At 46.1% G+C, this 16,638-nt stretch overlaps 1 protein-coding gene across 1 annotated transcript; it reads left to right on the top strand.

Moving 5' to 3' along the window:
- Positions 1–4,472: 4,472 nt before the first annotated feature.
- Positions 4,473–10,349, top strand: LOC310634681 (NACHT, LRR and PYD domains-containing protein 12-like; the record flags this gene model as incomplete). The annotated part of the gene is made up of 3 exons (XM_083353216.1): positions 4,473–4,609; positions 5,063–5,117; positions 8,917–10,349. Exon 3 carries the CDS (start codon positions 9,072–9,074, stop codon positions 10,347–10,349), a length of 1,278 nt encoding a protein of 425 aa, XP_083209342.1. The 5' UTR covers positions 4,473–4,609; positions 5,063–5,117; positions 8,917–9,071.
- Between the last annotated feature and the right edge of the window lie 6,289 nt (positions 10,350–16,638).

Genomic DNA, 16,638 nt, shown 5'->3' on the forward strand with positions numbered 1-16,638 from the left:
TGACTTAAATCAGGGCTCTTCAAACTTGGCCCATTTATGACTCGTGGATTTCAACTCCCAGAATTCCTCAGCCAGGCATACTGGCTGAGGAATTCTGGGACTTGAAGTCCACGAGTCATAAAAGGGCCAAGTCTGAAGAGCCCTGAGTTAGATTCTTGTCCTGAGTTGAGGGTTGGATTCTGAGCCCAAAGTTGGTGGTTGGAGGTCAGGAATTCTCGTAGGAAGAACGTTTGGACAGTGGAACCACTGGTCCATATTGGTGTGTCCCTTCACTGGATGTTTGCAGAACCTGGCTAGAGAGCCCTTTCTTGAATTGGATTCCTTCAACTGTGGAGATGTTGAGGATTGACCTTCACTCTTTAGAAAGCAAGTCCTACCTATCAGCTATCACCTTTTCCCAGTGATCCAGAAGATGCCGGATTTCATACAGGTGGGCTCCTTCACTCTTACAAGCAACCTTAGAGGAGAGGAAAGGTAGATTTGTGTGAAGGACTTTCCACTCCTTCACTTTTCCAATTGCAAAAAGTAACTAACAGTATAACAGAGTTGGAAGGGATCTTGGAGGTCTTCCAGTCCAACCCCCTGCCAAAGCAGGAGACACTCTATCGTTCTAGACCAGGGCTCTTCAAACTTGGCCCTTTTATGACTTGTGGACTTCAACTCCCAGAATTCCTCAGCCAGGCATGCTGGCTGAGGAATTCTGGGAGTTGAAATCCACAAGTCATAAAAGGGCCAAGTTTGAAGAGCCCTGTTCTAGACAAATGGTTGTCCAGTCTCTTCTTAAAAATCTTCAGTGATGGAGCACCCACAACTTCAGAAGCCAAGCTGTTCCACTGATTAATTGTTCTCACTAAGGAAATTTCTCCTTAGTTCCAGGCTGGTTCTCTCCTCGATTAGTTTTCATCCAATGGTCCTTGACCTTCCCTCAGGCGCTTTGGATAATAGGTTGACCTCCCTCTTCTTTGTGGCAGCCCCTCAAAACTGCTATCATAGCACCCCTAGTCCTTCTTTTCACCAGACTAGACATACCCAATCCAGTTAGATAATCTTTATTGTCATTTTTTATTGTGGGCACAACAACACACATCAAAACTGAAATTTAGTTGCCCGCTTTCAAAGTGAAACACACACATGACACACACCTAAAACATACTACAAACAACATATGCATAGACCTGGAGGAGATGGATAGATTATATTCAGAATAAATATGGGACTAAAAAGTTCCATTTAGCTTATGAGTAGATTTTAGAAGGATATTGTTATTAATTTTAGTGTTAGTACTTTGAATGTATTTATGTTAAAGAGGAGTTAAAGCACATTATGAATTTGGTTAATTTTATATTATGGATAATCTTTAGCTAGAATATGATTATTATAACTATACCCTGTATTTAGCTCTGGGAAGTGGGGGGGAAGGGGGGTGGTTTGGGGTGGGTGGGATTTTGGGATGTATTGTAAAATCTTGTTTTTGTAAAACTCTTTAATAAAAAAAACATATGCATAGACCCACACCCCTACATATACATAACAAATAAATATTAAATACTGTCCATCTTGAGTATATAACGGAAGGAGGAAGCTTGAGAGTTCACAAGGTTAATGCTGTATGGAACGAAACTATGGCTGAATCTGGATGTTCTGCTACAGATACCACAAAGTCTCCTCCTAGAAGGTAACAAGGAAAACAGGTCGTGAAGAGGATGAGTAGTGTCCCAGATAATCTTACGGACCCTGTTCAAACAACGCTTCTGTGCTATGTCCTGGATGGGAGGGAGGGAACTGCCAATGATATTTTCCACAGTCCTCACCACTCTCTGCACCGCCTTCCTGTCTGAAGCAGGGATGCTTCCAAACCAGACTGTGATGCTGTATGAAAGGATGCTCTCAATCGTTCCCCCTGTAGAAAGTGGTCAGGACAGGGGAAGGAAGATGTGCTTTTCTCATGCGACACAGAAAGTGCAGGCACTGCTGTGTCCGCTTCACCAGTGTCTCGCTGTTGAGCGACCAAGCCAGGCTACTCATTAGCTGCACACCCAGGAATTTGATGCTGGTAACTGTCTCCACAGGTGAATCATTAATGCACAGAGAAGTGTGGCTGTGCCTGCCTTTTCTGAAATCGACAATCATCTCTTTGTTTTTTCCGGTATTTAAAACTAGGCTGTTTTTCTAGTTCTTCATATGTTTTAGCCTCCAATCCCCTGGTCATCTTTGTTGCTCTTCTCTGCATTCTTTTTAGATTCTCAGCATCTTTTTTTTTCCTATTGTGCAAGCCTTGCTTGCTCCTGTAAGTCATTGTGATCAACCTGAGGACCGAAAACCTCCAGCCGTGGAAGTCCATAGTCGCATGCAAACTCCCACAACAGCACATGCCTTCTCCTTCTGAAACAGCCAGAGGTCTTTTCCATTTCTCTCTGGCTCTTTCGTGAAGATCTGACCCTTTCCCAGCCAAAAGTGGGAGGGATCGTGGTGGAAATTTATGAGCCATTATCTCATCTTGAAGCTTCCCTCGCCGCCCACTGGAGAGGGAGGCCCAGATGAGGGGAAGGAAAGGAGAAAGTATCACTTTCACTTCTGCTTTTGAAGTCTGTCCCACGCCTGGCTGGACCTCAACAAACAAATCCTAGAAGGTCACCAGTCTGTTACTCCATCATTGCCACCCTTACGCGGTATGTGTGCCTCTGTCACTCTTTCTCAGGAAATGGGGGAATTTCATAGCTTAGAAACTGGAAGGCAAGAACGGATATTGGTAAGGTGGTCTGGAGGCATGAACTAAAAAAAAAGTCTTCAGTGCTTTAGTCATCTATGAAGCATCACCACTTAGAAAGTTCTGAAATGGCTCTGCAGCAGCCCTGGATTTTGTATCAGAGATCTTCCCCACTCCTTCTGCTTTGGGACAGTATCTCCCGTGTGGGAGGGGCACCAAAATGTTTGGAAAGGCATTAAGAAGGGGAAAACCACAGGATGCCACCAAACGTAATTCAAAACGAAGGAAGGGTGTGTCTTTTGGTCTTAAAAATGTGGTTTTTTTGGGGGGAGGGGGAGGGCTGTGGGGTCCTTGGTGCTCTCTGAGCTTGGTAGTTTTCTTGCAAATGTTTCATGACCCAACTAGGTAACATCATCAGTGCTAGAAGGCAGAGGGGTTGTGGAGAGGAGGAGGAGGAGGAGGGGGAGGGGGAGGGGGAGGGGGAGGGCTGTGGGGTCCTTGGTGCTCTCTGAGCTTGGTAGTTTTCTTGCAAATGTTTCATGACCCAACTAGGTAACATCATCAGTGCTAGAAGGGAGAGGGGTTGTGGAGAGGAGGAGGAGGAGGAGGAGGAGGAGAGCTGTGGGGTCCCTGGTGCACTCTGAGCTTCCTAGTTTTCTTGCAAATGTTTCATTACTCAACTAGGTAACATTATCAGTGCTAGTGGGGCTTGCGAGGGACGAGGGAGGAGGACGAGGACTGTGAGTCCCTGGTGTCCTCTGAGCTTGATGGTTTTCTTGCAGACATTTCATTACCCAACTAGGTAACCTCATCATTGCTGAAAGCTGCTTTCTCCCTGTTTATACTGTATACAAGTGACATGTCTTGTCAGTGTTGGGGGTGGGTCATATTCTTGGTAATCTCTTTGTTAGCCTATTGATTATGTTTGTATGATTGGCAGTTCCCCAACTGGGGTATTGTTTGCTTCTTGATTGGTCTAATGTTGATCTTGGTGTTAATCTCTGTTCATCGGGGTGTTGATTGCTGTTGAAGATATGTTTTGTTGTGTTTTTGTTCCCATCTTGGCTTGTTGATTGTCTCTTTTGAATGGCATCTAGATCTTGTTTATCTCTATATTCCTGTTGAGGGTCAATATGTCTGAATACCAGGCTTACAGGAATTCTCTAGTGTTTTTGGCTTGGTCTGGGATGCGCACAGTTTCCCAGTTGAAACTATGCTTAAGTCTGTCCATGTGTTCACAGTATATAACTACTTCCTAAACGAGCAATTTAAACTTTCTTCTGTTTCTATAGAATATGCTGGGCCACAAGCTGAAACACATTGGATTCACACAACCATACAGTATTCTCCTCAATGCCAGTCAAAGTTAAAACCTAGCCAAGGCCAGCCGGTTGTGTGAATTCAACCCCAAGGTTTGCAAGCATTCTCTTCCCAGAGTTGTACTCTCAGGCTTACTCTTGGTTTGTTTTGTTCCTCTGTCACTTTGTGAGATCTCAGTTGATAATTAGCCACTTAGTGGTTAATCAGTGAACAATACGCAAATGATTTACATGTGGCTTTTTCCTGCTCTCTCTCAAAGGAGCTGTAACCGCTTCCTGTGGCTGGTTTCCTAAACCAGAATGGAAGAACTCCATGAATCACTGGAAGATGTTTTGCTGTTCATCTTAGATGACCTCTCTCGAGAAGATTTCAAGAGGTTCAAGCATAAACTCAACTTCTCCTACTCGGAGGAGAAGGACCCCATCCCATGGGGCAAGTTAAAGGATGCCCACACGGTGGACGTACTGCGGCTCCTTTTGGAAACGTACGGAGATCAGGGTGCCCAAGACGCCACCATCCAAGTCCTTCGCGCTATCAACATGAGAGATTCTGCCTCCCGACTCCAAAAATGGAGGTATAATGGTAAGCAGACTTCTTCTGTTTAGAATGTGCCATCCTACTGTTTTCCTTTTCTTTTTTCCTTGGCAGGCAGAAATCCAACAGGCCTTAGCTTGCAAGGGAGGAAACATCAATTGTTGATTTTTCTGATTGTTGCACCATCAGTTGCTGTGAACGTTTCCTTACGAGGGCACTTTAAGCACAAATAGTCCTGGACTTACAACTACAATTACCCCAGAATTTCTGTTGAATTGCAATTTGGTTATTAAGTGAGTTGAGGCTGATTTTACAACCTTTTTGGTCATGATTGTTAAGTGAATCACTGCAGTTGTGAAATGAAGCACACGGTCATTAAGTTTCCAGCACTGATTTTGCCTGTCGGAAATACATACTGATCACGGGACTGTGAGGAGGCTGTTAATGTCCACGTGAGACTGGAGTGAAGCATGGCTGATGTAGCTTTGCTTTTCTTAACAGAATTAACAGAGATGGAACAGCCCTTGGAGGTCTTTTACTCCAATCACCTTTCCAGGTAGGAGACCCCATGCCAGGGCTTTTCAACCTTTTCACCAATTGTACCATTTTTAGGATATGGCAGTATTCGAGTACCACCTAGCAAGGTGTCAGAAATTTGATGACCAAAAAAAAAAACCCTGTTCAAAGTTGCAATTGCACTGACTTATGACCATTTTTCACACATGACCATTGCAGCATGCCCAGGGTTATGTGATTTATATTTGGATGCTTGGCAACTGATTCATATTTTTGGTGGTCACAGTGTCCCAGGGTCATGTGACCCCCTTTTGCAACCTTTTGACAAGCAAAGTCAAAGGCAGGCTGCTGGTAGCCGAGTGCTAAGGTGGGACGTCCTTCCCTCCCTCCCTCCCTCTTTCTCATTCCCATCTCCTTCTGAAGGAAGAATTTGAAACAAACCCCCACCCCCATATTTCCCTTTTCCATATATTCATCAAACAACGAAAAGCCTTCAGAGACAGAAAAGACAAGCCATTGAGTGAACTAGCTTAAAAGGGTGCATTCCCCTTTAAGAATTAGCTACTGGCTAGAAAGAAAAGTTAAGGAGCACAGCCAGCACTTAAAGGAAGAAAAAAAGAAAATGTAGTAAGTGCTGGTTGCAGGCTAAGGCAGCCTCCCCAAATGGCTCCATTCATAAGTAAAGGAATACTACAGGCAAAATCCATTCAGGAGAAGAATACATCAAAATCGCTTGCAGCAAAACTTACAGCTAACAATAGCAGAGCAATAGAAGCTAACACGAGACATCAGCCATCAGCCAAATAGAAATTGCCAAACACTCCTTAAGAACACAAAGCCCACATTGCACAAATCCCAGAACTTCAAAGTCAGAAAAGCACATAAGAATCCTTCCACTCCCCATCTCCCTCTCTCCATGCCTCATCTCCAGTCAATGCTGCCTTTCTTCATTGCTGCCTTTCTTCATTCCTCATGGAGGGCCACTCCTCCCCCACTGCATTTCTTGCCTGTTTGCTGCTGCCAGCACAGGTGGCTGCCACAGCAGTTGTAGATCTCCTCATGGCTGGCCTGCTTCATCTCCTCTCCTCTCCCGCCACCCTCCTCCTCCTCCTCCTTTCCCTTCAGTGCAGCTAGAGCTGACTCCGCCTCCTCCCAAGGCTACGTCTTTTTCTCTCTCTTCCTCTCCCACCCAAATTGCCTCTTTTTATAGCCTCTCCTTGTCTCCACCCTCCTCCTCATCCTTTCTCTTCTGGATGAGCTGGAAGTGCCAATCCTGGGGCCGTTGCCTCACCCCAGCCACTCTGCAGCTCCAGAGGACTCTCTCATAGTAAGTCATTGCGTGCGCTGGCTCGTTCCCTCCCCCACTACACTTGGCTGGGCAGGGCTGCGTACCACCTGCCACGTGCTAATGTACCACAGGCGGTACGTGTACCACCGGTTGAAAAGCCCTGCCCTATGCCATTCTAAACAAACAGCTGTGCAATCTCTCCTTGAAAGCCTCCAGTGTTGGAGCACCCACAACTTCTGAAGGCAACTTCTGTTCCATTGGTTAATTGTTCTCACTGTCAGGAAATTCCTCTTTAGTTCTAGGTTGGATCCCCCTTTGAGGAGCTTCCATCCATTAAATAACAGAGTGACATAGTGGGAAGGGGCCTTGGAGCATGGCCGGCTCAGGAATTCTGGGAGTTGGAGTCCACAAGTTATGAAAGAGCCAAGGTCCCCCACCCCTAGACTAGAAGGCTTCCAAGGTCCTTTCTGTTATTCTGTTAAACTGGAAATGCCGTGGACATCCGAAACCCTGTCTCTGAGACTGTGATGGTCTGGATGGTAGAAACCTACACAATCCCTAGCAAGATGGAGTTGTTGTTTGTCTGAAAACATTCTGCTCTGAGATGGTTCCAGAACTAGGTCTGGATACAGCTGCTGTCCTCTTAAAGGAAAAACTTCTAAACAGCCAGCTCCAGATGGGACTGCAGGAGAAGTAATGGGCAGGAAACCTTTGTCCCCTGCTGCTTATCTGGTCCAGATAAGCTTTTATGGCTCATCTGGACCAGAATAGCCTTGGCAACCATACATCAGACCCTTATCATCTCTCAGTTAGATTATTGTTCTGCTCGGACTGGCTGTAAAAATGATTCAAACACTACCATTGGTAGAAAATCTGGCAGCCAGGTTGTTACTGGGTGAAAGATGGTGGGCAAGTGTTATGTCACTCTTGTGCTTGGTGCTTTGACTTCCAAGGAGCCTCTGAATCCATCTGTCAAGAATGAAACTTTGGCAGCTACATGCCTCTTCATTTCAACTTGCCCTTAGAGTAAGGGGGGGAGGTGTTGCTTGAGAATGGGTTAGATCAGACATGTCAAACTTGTGATGTCACATGATGTCACGCAACGTATCGGGACAGTTTTGCCATTGCCAGCAATGGGGTGGGCGCGGCTTCTGCATTATGCATCCAGCCCGCAGGCTGGCAGTTTGACACACCTGGGTTAGATGGAGAAATAAAACCTCTATGATTCTGCTGAAGACCATGAGAGCTTGAAACCTTTCCAAGGACACTGAAGCAAATGTGGAGAGTAAGCAGATGGTTCCCATAACAAAGTGAAATTGTTTACATGGACTATGTGAGAGAGTGGGGGTTTGGCCAGAGAAATTATTGTTTAATTCTGTGTACTGGTATCTGGGAACTTCAGACATAGTTTTGCTTTGACATTTCCATGCTGTGTATTCAATAAACAATAAGATTTTCGGAGATGGAATGAACCTGGAAATTTATTTGGAATCTCGAGCTGGATGATGACACCATCACAAAATGGTGGTGTGGAGCTAGGAAGCTCTCCATAGCTTGGCTTCAGGATACCTTAGAAAGGACCATCTCCACCAAGTGGAAGATGCCTGTTGGGGTCCCATCCTTAGCAGAATCTGGGAGAACAGGTGGGGATTCTCTGGCATGGCCGCTATATTCTGAAATACCACTGCCTTCTTATAAGCCTTTGCAAGTGAGTCTAGGCCAGGGGTAGGCAACCTTGGCTCTTTTATGACTCGTGGACTTCAACTCCCAGAATTCCTGAGCCAGCATGGGCCAATGTTTCTCAAACTTGGCAACCTGAAGATGTTTGAACTTCAACTCCCAGAATTCCCTAGCCAACACTGCTTCCCCATTAACTTCGCAAAAGGGGATCACATGACCCCGGGACACCATCATAACCCTGGGGCTGCTACAGTGGTCATGTGAAAAATGGTCATAAACCACTTTTTTCAGTGCCGTTGTAAATTCGAACAGTCGCTAAACAAATGGTCGTAAGTTGAGGACTAGCTGTGTTTTTCCGAGATTGGACTTACAAGTCTCTTTTAAACAAACCAACTACCCAGATTATCTGACCTGGTTTTCCCTTTGCCCACCCCCTGTCGAAACAATTTGGACCTTAGCTTAGAAAGTACAGGTAGTCCTCGACTTACAGCCAACTGAGTCCAACACCTCTGTTGTTAAGTGAGACATTTGTCAAGTGTGTTTTGCCCCATTTTACAACCCTCCTTTCCACAGTTGTTAAAATGAATTATTTTGGTTGTTAAGTTAGTGACACAGTTGTCAGAAAGTCACAAAAGGGGATCACCTGACCCTGGGACAGTACTTATGAATCAGCTGCCAAGCATCTGAAGTTTGATCACATGACCATGGGGATGCTGCAATGGTTGTGAAAGTGTGGAAAATGGTCATAAGTCATGGTTCCCAGTGCCGTTATAATTTCAATGGTCACTAAATGAACTGTTGTAAAATGAGGGGAACCTCTTTTATTTCTGCCACTGAACTACAAATGCTTTCTTTTGATGTGTTTCTTTAGATCGCAAGAAGAAATATAAGAGGCACATCCAACAGGATTTTCAAAATCTTCCTCAACTGGGCCCACACCCCAATCCAAGAGTGACCCTGCAAGAGACCTATGTAGATCTTCTTCTGAAGAGGAGACCAGATCTGCCCCAAACAGGTCATGAGATTATGGCTGTGCAGAGAAAGTACTGGGAGATGAAGACCCATCTAGAAGGTGGCCCGAATGTTGATCTGGAGAATTTATTTCATCCAGATCCTGAAGGAGAAAACTCCAAAACTCTTTTGTTGCTTGGACCTTCTGGGGTAGGAAAAACCACAGCCACGTGGAAGTTCATGTTGGACTGGGCATCAGATAAACTATGGCAGACCAAGTTTCATTACGCGGTTTATATCTCTTGCGATGCGCTCCGCTGTGGCACCAAGTTTATGAGTGCAACGGAGATGATCCTTAACAATTGTCCTTCAGGAATGGTATCCATGGAGGATGTTTTGGCCAACCAAGACAACCTCCTCCTCATTGTTGATGGTTTGGAGGACCTGAAGCTCTCTCATGTCCCAGTTGATGGGCTGAACAAGGATCCCCATCAAAAGCAAGAGGTGGTGAAGTTGTTGATGGGTCTGCTCAAGAAAAAGATCTTTCCGAAGTGTCACCTCCTGGTGACCACAAGGCCCATGGGTGTACGCTCAATGTTGAAGTATCTGAGATCACCACTCTTGGTGGAGGTGTTGGGTTTTCCTCCTGTGCACAGGAAAGAATATTTTCATCGCTTCTTTCAAAACATGGAACAAGCCAACCAGATCTTTGAACTGGTTCAAAGAAATGAAACTCTTTTCAGTCTGTGCTTTCTCCCTGCAACCTGTTGGGTCATTGGCTCCATTTTTCAACAAAACCCACAGACAGAACTTCTTCAAGGTATCCCAGAAACTGCAACACTCACCGAAATTCACCTGCATCTCCTCCTGAGTTTCTTGGGTACCTTTTCCAGGCAAAGTCACCTGGAAGACCTGTGCTGTCTAGCAAAAGATGGGATGATCCGCGGAACAATGGTCTTCCGTGAAGAAGAGCTAAAGGAACGTGGCTTGGATTACTTGACTTCAGACTCTCCTTCTGCAAATAAGAAAGTTTTCCTCCAAGATGTTCAGGTGGGAACCTTGTACAGGTTCACCCACTTGAGTTTTCAGGAGTTCCTTGCTGCCTTGTTCTACTTGCTGGACACTGAAGAGACCACCAGAACACCTTACCAAGACTTGAGTGAGATATTTGGTGATAAGAAGAACAGCAACAGATACCTCATGTTGATCCATTTTCTCTACGGCTTGTCCAATGTGGAAAGGATGAGTGTCCTTCAAAAATCGTGGTCCTTCAAGATATCCACCACTAAGGTTTGTCCAGAATTTCTAAGGTGCGTGGATCAAGAAGCCAAGGCTCACTCATTGTATTTATGAAATGAAGGACACCGTCTTTGCCCAGAGAACAATGAAACATATCCACAATATGGATCTCAGAACACAACTTTTGACCAAGCTGGACTTTGAAGCTTTATCATTTTGCCTGTCAGCTGCTGAGACTTTGAATTCAGTTCAGCTCTCTGGCTATGAGTTTAGACCTCAAAGATTCCAACAACTTTTACCAGGATTCTTGAAATCTTCAGAGATCCAGAAAGGTTTGGGGAGGTGCGCGCGCACTCGGAATGGGCAGCTTCCTCAAAGAGCAGCACCGCTGCCCCTTTTGCGCAGAGGTCCACGCGCACCTCTCCAAAGGTTTGGGGAGGTGCGTGCGCACCCCTCGGAATGGGCAGGGGCACCGCTCTTTGAGGAAGCTGCCGCGGCCCGTCTGCGAAGCTGCCGAAAGCGGCAGCTTTGCAGACGGGCCGGGGCAGCTTCCTCAAAGAGCGGCACCACTGCCCGTTCGCGTGGAGGAACGCGTGCACCTCCAGTCGTTCGGAGAGGTGTGCGCGCACCTCCGGTCGTTCGGAGAGGTGCGCGCGCACCTCTCGGAATGGGCAGGGGCGCCGCTCTTTGAGGAGGCTGCCACGGCCCGTCTGCAAAGCTGCCGAAAGCGGCAGCTTTGCAGACGGGCCGTCGCCGTCGGGCAACCGGGAACCGGTTCCATCTCACTTTTAAAAAAATGGCAGCCGCGTGCGTCCGCGCATGCGCAAAAAACCGTTTTGCGCATGCACAAAAGTTTTTTGCGCATGCGCGTGCATGGACACACGCACGCGGCTCCCACTTTTTTTAATTTGTGATGGAACTGGTTCCCAGTGGCTCTTTTCCTTTTTTAGGTTGCCGACCCCTGTTCTAGTCCAACCCCCTGCTCAGGCAGGAGACCCTACCATTTCAGATAAATGGTTGACCAATTTCTTTTTTAAAACCTCCATTGATTGAGCATGCACAACTTCTAGTGCTGTGGTGGCGAACCTATGGCATGCGTGCCACACCTGGCACGCAGAGCCCTCTCTGTGGGCACGCATGCCATCGCCCTAGTCCTAGGCCTTCAGCTCTGCTACCGTGTGCAAAAAAAAAAGGTTCAGTCAATCAATCAATCAATTTCAACTTCTTGCGGGGAAAAAAAGATCTCGCAAAGTTGGAATTGATTGAACTTTTTAGTCCCACCCAGTCTGCCATTACCACCACAGCCACGCCCATACAATGTGCCACGCCCATCCAATGGGCCACGCCCACCCGGCACCCGACGATAACATAAATGGGCTTTGGGTTGCAGTTTGGGCACTCAGTCTCTAAAAGGTTTGCCTAGTGGTAAGTCATTCCGCTAGTTAACTGTTCTCACTGTTAGGAAGTTTATCCTTAGTTCTAACTATCTTCTCTCCTTGATTAGTTTCCATCTGTTGCTTCTAGTTCTGCCTGCAGATTGTGTGTCTCCCAATTTCCTCCATAATTATGTTTATGTGCCTCCTGATTTCCACAGGTTGAACCACTGTGGCCTCTCCCCCACTGCCTGCAAAGACTTGACACCCATCGCAATGACCAACACAAGGCTGATCAGTCTGGACTTGGGTGATAATCCCCTGGAGGAGGCAGGGGTCTCCTACTTGTGTGAATGGCTTCTTCAGCCCACCTGCCAACTTCAAAGTCTCAGGTGAGCAGCCTGGGATGGTATAAAGGAGGGGTCTTCAAACTTGGCCCTTTTGTGACTTGTGGACTTCAACTCCCAGAATTCCTCAGCAAGGGATGCTGGCTCAGGAATTCTGGGAGTTGAAGTCCACAAGTCATAAAAGGGCCAAGTTTCAAGACCCCTGGTACAAGGACTTGGGCAAAGGGTGGAGTAGACCTCCAGGATCCCTTCAAGCCCTAGGATTCTATGATTCTATAACCCCGGTACAAATCCCCCCCGCATTCTCTGTCGCCTACAGGCTGTACTCCTGCAACCTCACGGCCGCCATCTGCCAGCTCCTTTCACAGGTCCTGGAATCCAGACATTCTCTTCTGGAGCTCAATCTGGGGGCGAACCCCCTGGGTGATGGGGGAGCAAAGCTGCTGTGCCAAGGGCTGTAGCACCCCTCTGCTGGGCTGCAGAGACTCATGTAAGTGGGGTGAGGGATTTCCTGATCTGAGCCCCTGGTTTTCCCCACAGCGTTTGGAGCCGGTTGGCAGCTGGGCACGGGGAGGCCAGTTTACACCCCACCCCCAATTTCTCCTTCAGCCACCACCAAGAGTAGCAGAGGGAGTAGGGAAGTGACCAGGACATTCTTCTCCCAGGAAATTTCTCAAGCTTGTTTCAGAAGGAAAAGGTTCATTCCAGAGCAGAAACGGAAATGAAAAGAAAAAAAAAGCATCCTGAATTTTAATTCTGAAAATGAAAAGAAATTTATTAGAAGATTAAAAGGTTGGGGGAAGATTTGCCTCCTGGTTGGATCCCCTGAGCAAATGGCAAAGTCACTGGGTGACTTTGGGCCAATCGCCAGGAGACAGTGAGTTCTAGTCCCACCTTATCCATGTTGAAGGAAAAGTCTTCAACGTGGTTCAGTCCAAGCCGGGAATAAACAACATGGCGACTGCTTTAGAAAGAAGGTTGCAGTTTATTGAAGAGGAGAGCCAGACAGGAAGATGGCTCTGGCAGAAAAGAGAAAAAAGGGGTGAGCACATGTAGGGAGTGGGTTTTTATACCCTCTGGAACCTTTTGTTTGGAGTTGTTTCCTGTTCCTGTTTTGAGGCTTTGCATTTCCTGTGTCATGTATTTTGACCTGTGTCCCTTTGGCCTCTGTGAGTTAATCCTATTATGTCCTGTCTTAGAGTTTGGGTGGGGTATGTAGATTTTAGGTGTCTTTGTCTTCTTAATCTTCTAGCTCCAACCTTCCTGAATGGCTTACACCTGCATTTCTACAGAGCTGGTTTCTGCTTGGGGGAGGGAGACTTGAGGCTATTAAGAGAAAAACTGGGCATTCTTTTCTGCCTCTTTAAGATCCTTTGAGGAAATATATTTTTTCTGCCCTTTGAATATTTCCTTCTCTGGGGGGCTTACTTCCCACACCCATGAAAGCCGGTTGGGTGATTTTGGGCCAATCAGCAGGAGATTGAGACTTCTAGCCCACCTTAGCTGGTTGTGTGAATGTCACAGTTGTACTTCTTGGAGACCTTTGCATGAGTCGGAAGTAGGAAAACACCCAAACAGGCACCCTTGCCCTCAGATATCACCAGCAATTCCCTTCTTTCTGTTTGCAGTGGGGAAAGTGGCAAAAAAAACGATCATGCGATCACGGTGTGTTTGGTAACCAGCCATAAATACAAGCTGATTGCCAGAGCACTCAGCAGAATAACAGAGTTGGAAGGGACCTTGGAGGTCTTCTCCTCCAACCCACTGCTCAAGCAGGAGATCTTATACCATTCCAGACAAATGACTGTCCAGTCTCTTCTTGAAAGCTTCGAGTGATGGAGCACCCACAACTTCTGAAGGCAAGCCCTTCCACTGATTAATTCATAACAGACTTGGAAGGGACCTTGGAGGTCTTCTAGTCCAACCCCTGTTCAGGCAGGAAACTCTATACCAGGGGTGTCAAACTGCCAGCCCGCGGGCCGGTTTCATCATACAGAAACCGCGCCCACCCCACTGTCAGCAATGGAAAAAAGATCACGATACGTCGTGACACATTGTGTGATGTGGTGAGTCTGACACCCCTGCTCTATACCATTTCAGACAAGTGGCTTGTCAAGGTAATTATAATTTAGCAGCTGACCAGCAGAAGTGTTATATAGAGAATGAGTCAGCAGAGTATTTGGGGGTAGTATCCCTTTAAGAGACTGTGTCTGAGGAGAATTGCAGTTGGAATCTTGAGCGGTTTGTATATAACAGGAGTTAGGCCACCTTGGCTCTTTTATGACTCGTGGACTTCAACTCCCAGAATTCCTGAGCCAGCATGGCTCAGCTTGGAAACCTTTCCCTTTCCCCTCAGCATAGCTGGCTCAGGAATTCTGGGAGTTGAAGTCCATGAGTCATAAAAAAGCCAAGGTTGTCCACCCCTGGATAACTATCTTGTATTCTGTTTGCTCCCTGAATGTTGTTGTTTCATGTTATATATTACACCACAATTCTTTGAACAAACCACTGTCAGATATTTGTGCTCCCGTGTTATCACAAGAAGAAAATGAGAAAAAGGCTGTGATAATTTACATTTTAAACAACATGGTTATCCAATCTCTTCTTGAAAACCTCCATTGATGGAGCAACCACAACTTCTGGTGGCAAGTCATTCCACTGGTTAATTGTTCTGTCAGGATATTTCTCTTTAGTTCCAGGCTGCTTCTCTCCTTGATAAGTTTCCATCCGTTGCTCCTTGTCCTGCCTTCAGGTGCTTTGGAAAATAGCTTGACTAAGATCACAATCTGGGTTTCTGGAATGGCTGGAACTCTGAGGGCCACTCCTAACCACCATCCATTCAGCACCATCCTAACTTGGGACCGTCGCTAAACAAATGTTTGTAGGTTGAGAACCAGAACAGGCAGTCCACGACTTATGACAACAAAATTTCTGTTGCTAAGTGAGACATTTGTTAAGTGAATTTTGCCTGATTTGATGACTTCTCTTGCATTATATGTTAAGCGAATCACGGCAGTTGTTAAGTTAGGAACATGGTGGTTAAGCGAATCTTGCTTCCCCATGGACTTTGCTTGTCAAAAGGTCACAAAAGGGGATCACATGACCCCAGACATTGCAATTGTCCTAAGTATGAACCGGTTGCCAAGCATCCGTATTTTGTTCACATGACCATGGGGATGTTGCAATGGTCTTAAGTGTGAAAAAAACGGTCCTAAGTCACTGTTTTCAGTGCCGTTGTAACTTTGAACGGTCACTAAATGAGCTGTTGTAAGTCAAGGACTATCTGTAGCGAGGAAGGCTTTTCTGATCTCCCAAGCATGATGGGGTCACAGGTGTCCTTGTCTTTCTTCTCTTGCAGTTTACACTCCTGTGGCATGACAGCCCTTGCCTGTGAAAACCTGGCCTCTGTTTTGGAGACCAGCCAGACCCTCTTGGAGCTGAACCTGGGCGATAACAGCCTGGGAGATAAAGGAATCAGGCAGCTGTGCCAGAAGTTGATACAAAGGCGCTGCAAGCTTCAAAAGTTGATGTAAGTGTACAGTTTGTCCAGGGACCTGGGAAAATAGTTTGACACACACACATCCCTCGTCTTTGTAGCGGCCCCTCAAATATTGGAATATTGCTATCCATATGATAAATAATAAATAATTATAAAAAAATAATAGAGCTGGAAGGGGCTCCCAAGGTCCCTTCCAACTCTGTTATCATTGGGAATGGTACATTTAGCTTGTCTTTCTTTTATTTTCTTTTTTTGAGTGGATCTTGGTCAACGACCAAAATAAAGTCCTTTGAGCTTTGAGTGGGAACAGAGGTGACATCCTTGCCATCTTAAGTTGACTGTCATCTTCCAGCCCAGATTCGTTGAATTTTCCACTCTGCCAAAAGCTGCTATGAAAAATAAAGATGATTTAATCTCTGCATAATGTTTTGTCAAGAGGTCTCCCAACCACCTGGCTGGTGGGCAACACCCATATCAGCTTCCAAAACAAGGCCATGTGGCTCATGAATTTATGCCATAATTTGCTCAAAAGGCTGACCTCTTTCAACATATCTCTCAGCAGAATAGATAAGATAACCTTTATTGTCATTTTTTTTACTGTGGGCATAACGGCACAGATCAAAAATGAAATTTAGTTGCCCGCTCTCAAAGTCAAACACATACATGACACACACCTAAACCATACTATATACAACATATGTATAGACCTACACCCCTACATACTGCTAAGCTTGTAAGCTTGTAAGCCGCCCTGAGTCTTCGGAGAAGGGCGGGATATAAATGGAATTAAAATAAAAAATAAATATACAGAACAATAAAATATTAAATACTGTCCATCTTGAATATATAACGGAAGGAGGAAGCTTGAGAGTTCACAAGGTTAATGCTGTACGCAATGAAACTATGGCTGAATCTGGATGTTCTGCTACGGATACCACAAAGTCTCCTCCTAGAAGGTAACAAGGAAAACAGGTCGCGAAGAGGATGAGTAGTGTCCCAGATAATCTTACGGGCCGTGCTCAAACAATGCTTCTGTGCTACGTCCTGGATGGGAGGGAGGGAACTGCCAATGATCTTTTCGGCCATCCTCACCACTCTCTGCACCGCCTTCCTGTCTGAAGCAGTGAGGCTTCCAAACCAGACTGTGATGCTGCATGAAAGGATGCTCTCGATCGTTCCCCCTG

The sequence above is a fragment of the Vipera ursinii genome, assembly GCF_947247035.1.
Source record: "Vipera ursinii genome assembly, chromosome: 2".
NCBI lineage: Eukaryota > Metazoa > Chordata > Lepidosauria > Squamata > Viperidae > Vipera > Vipera ursinii.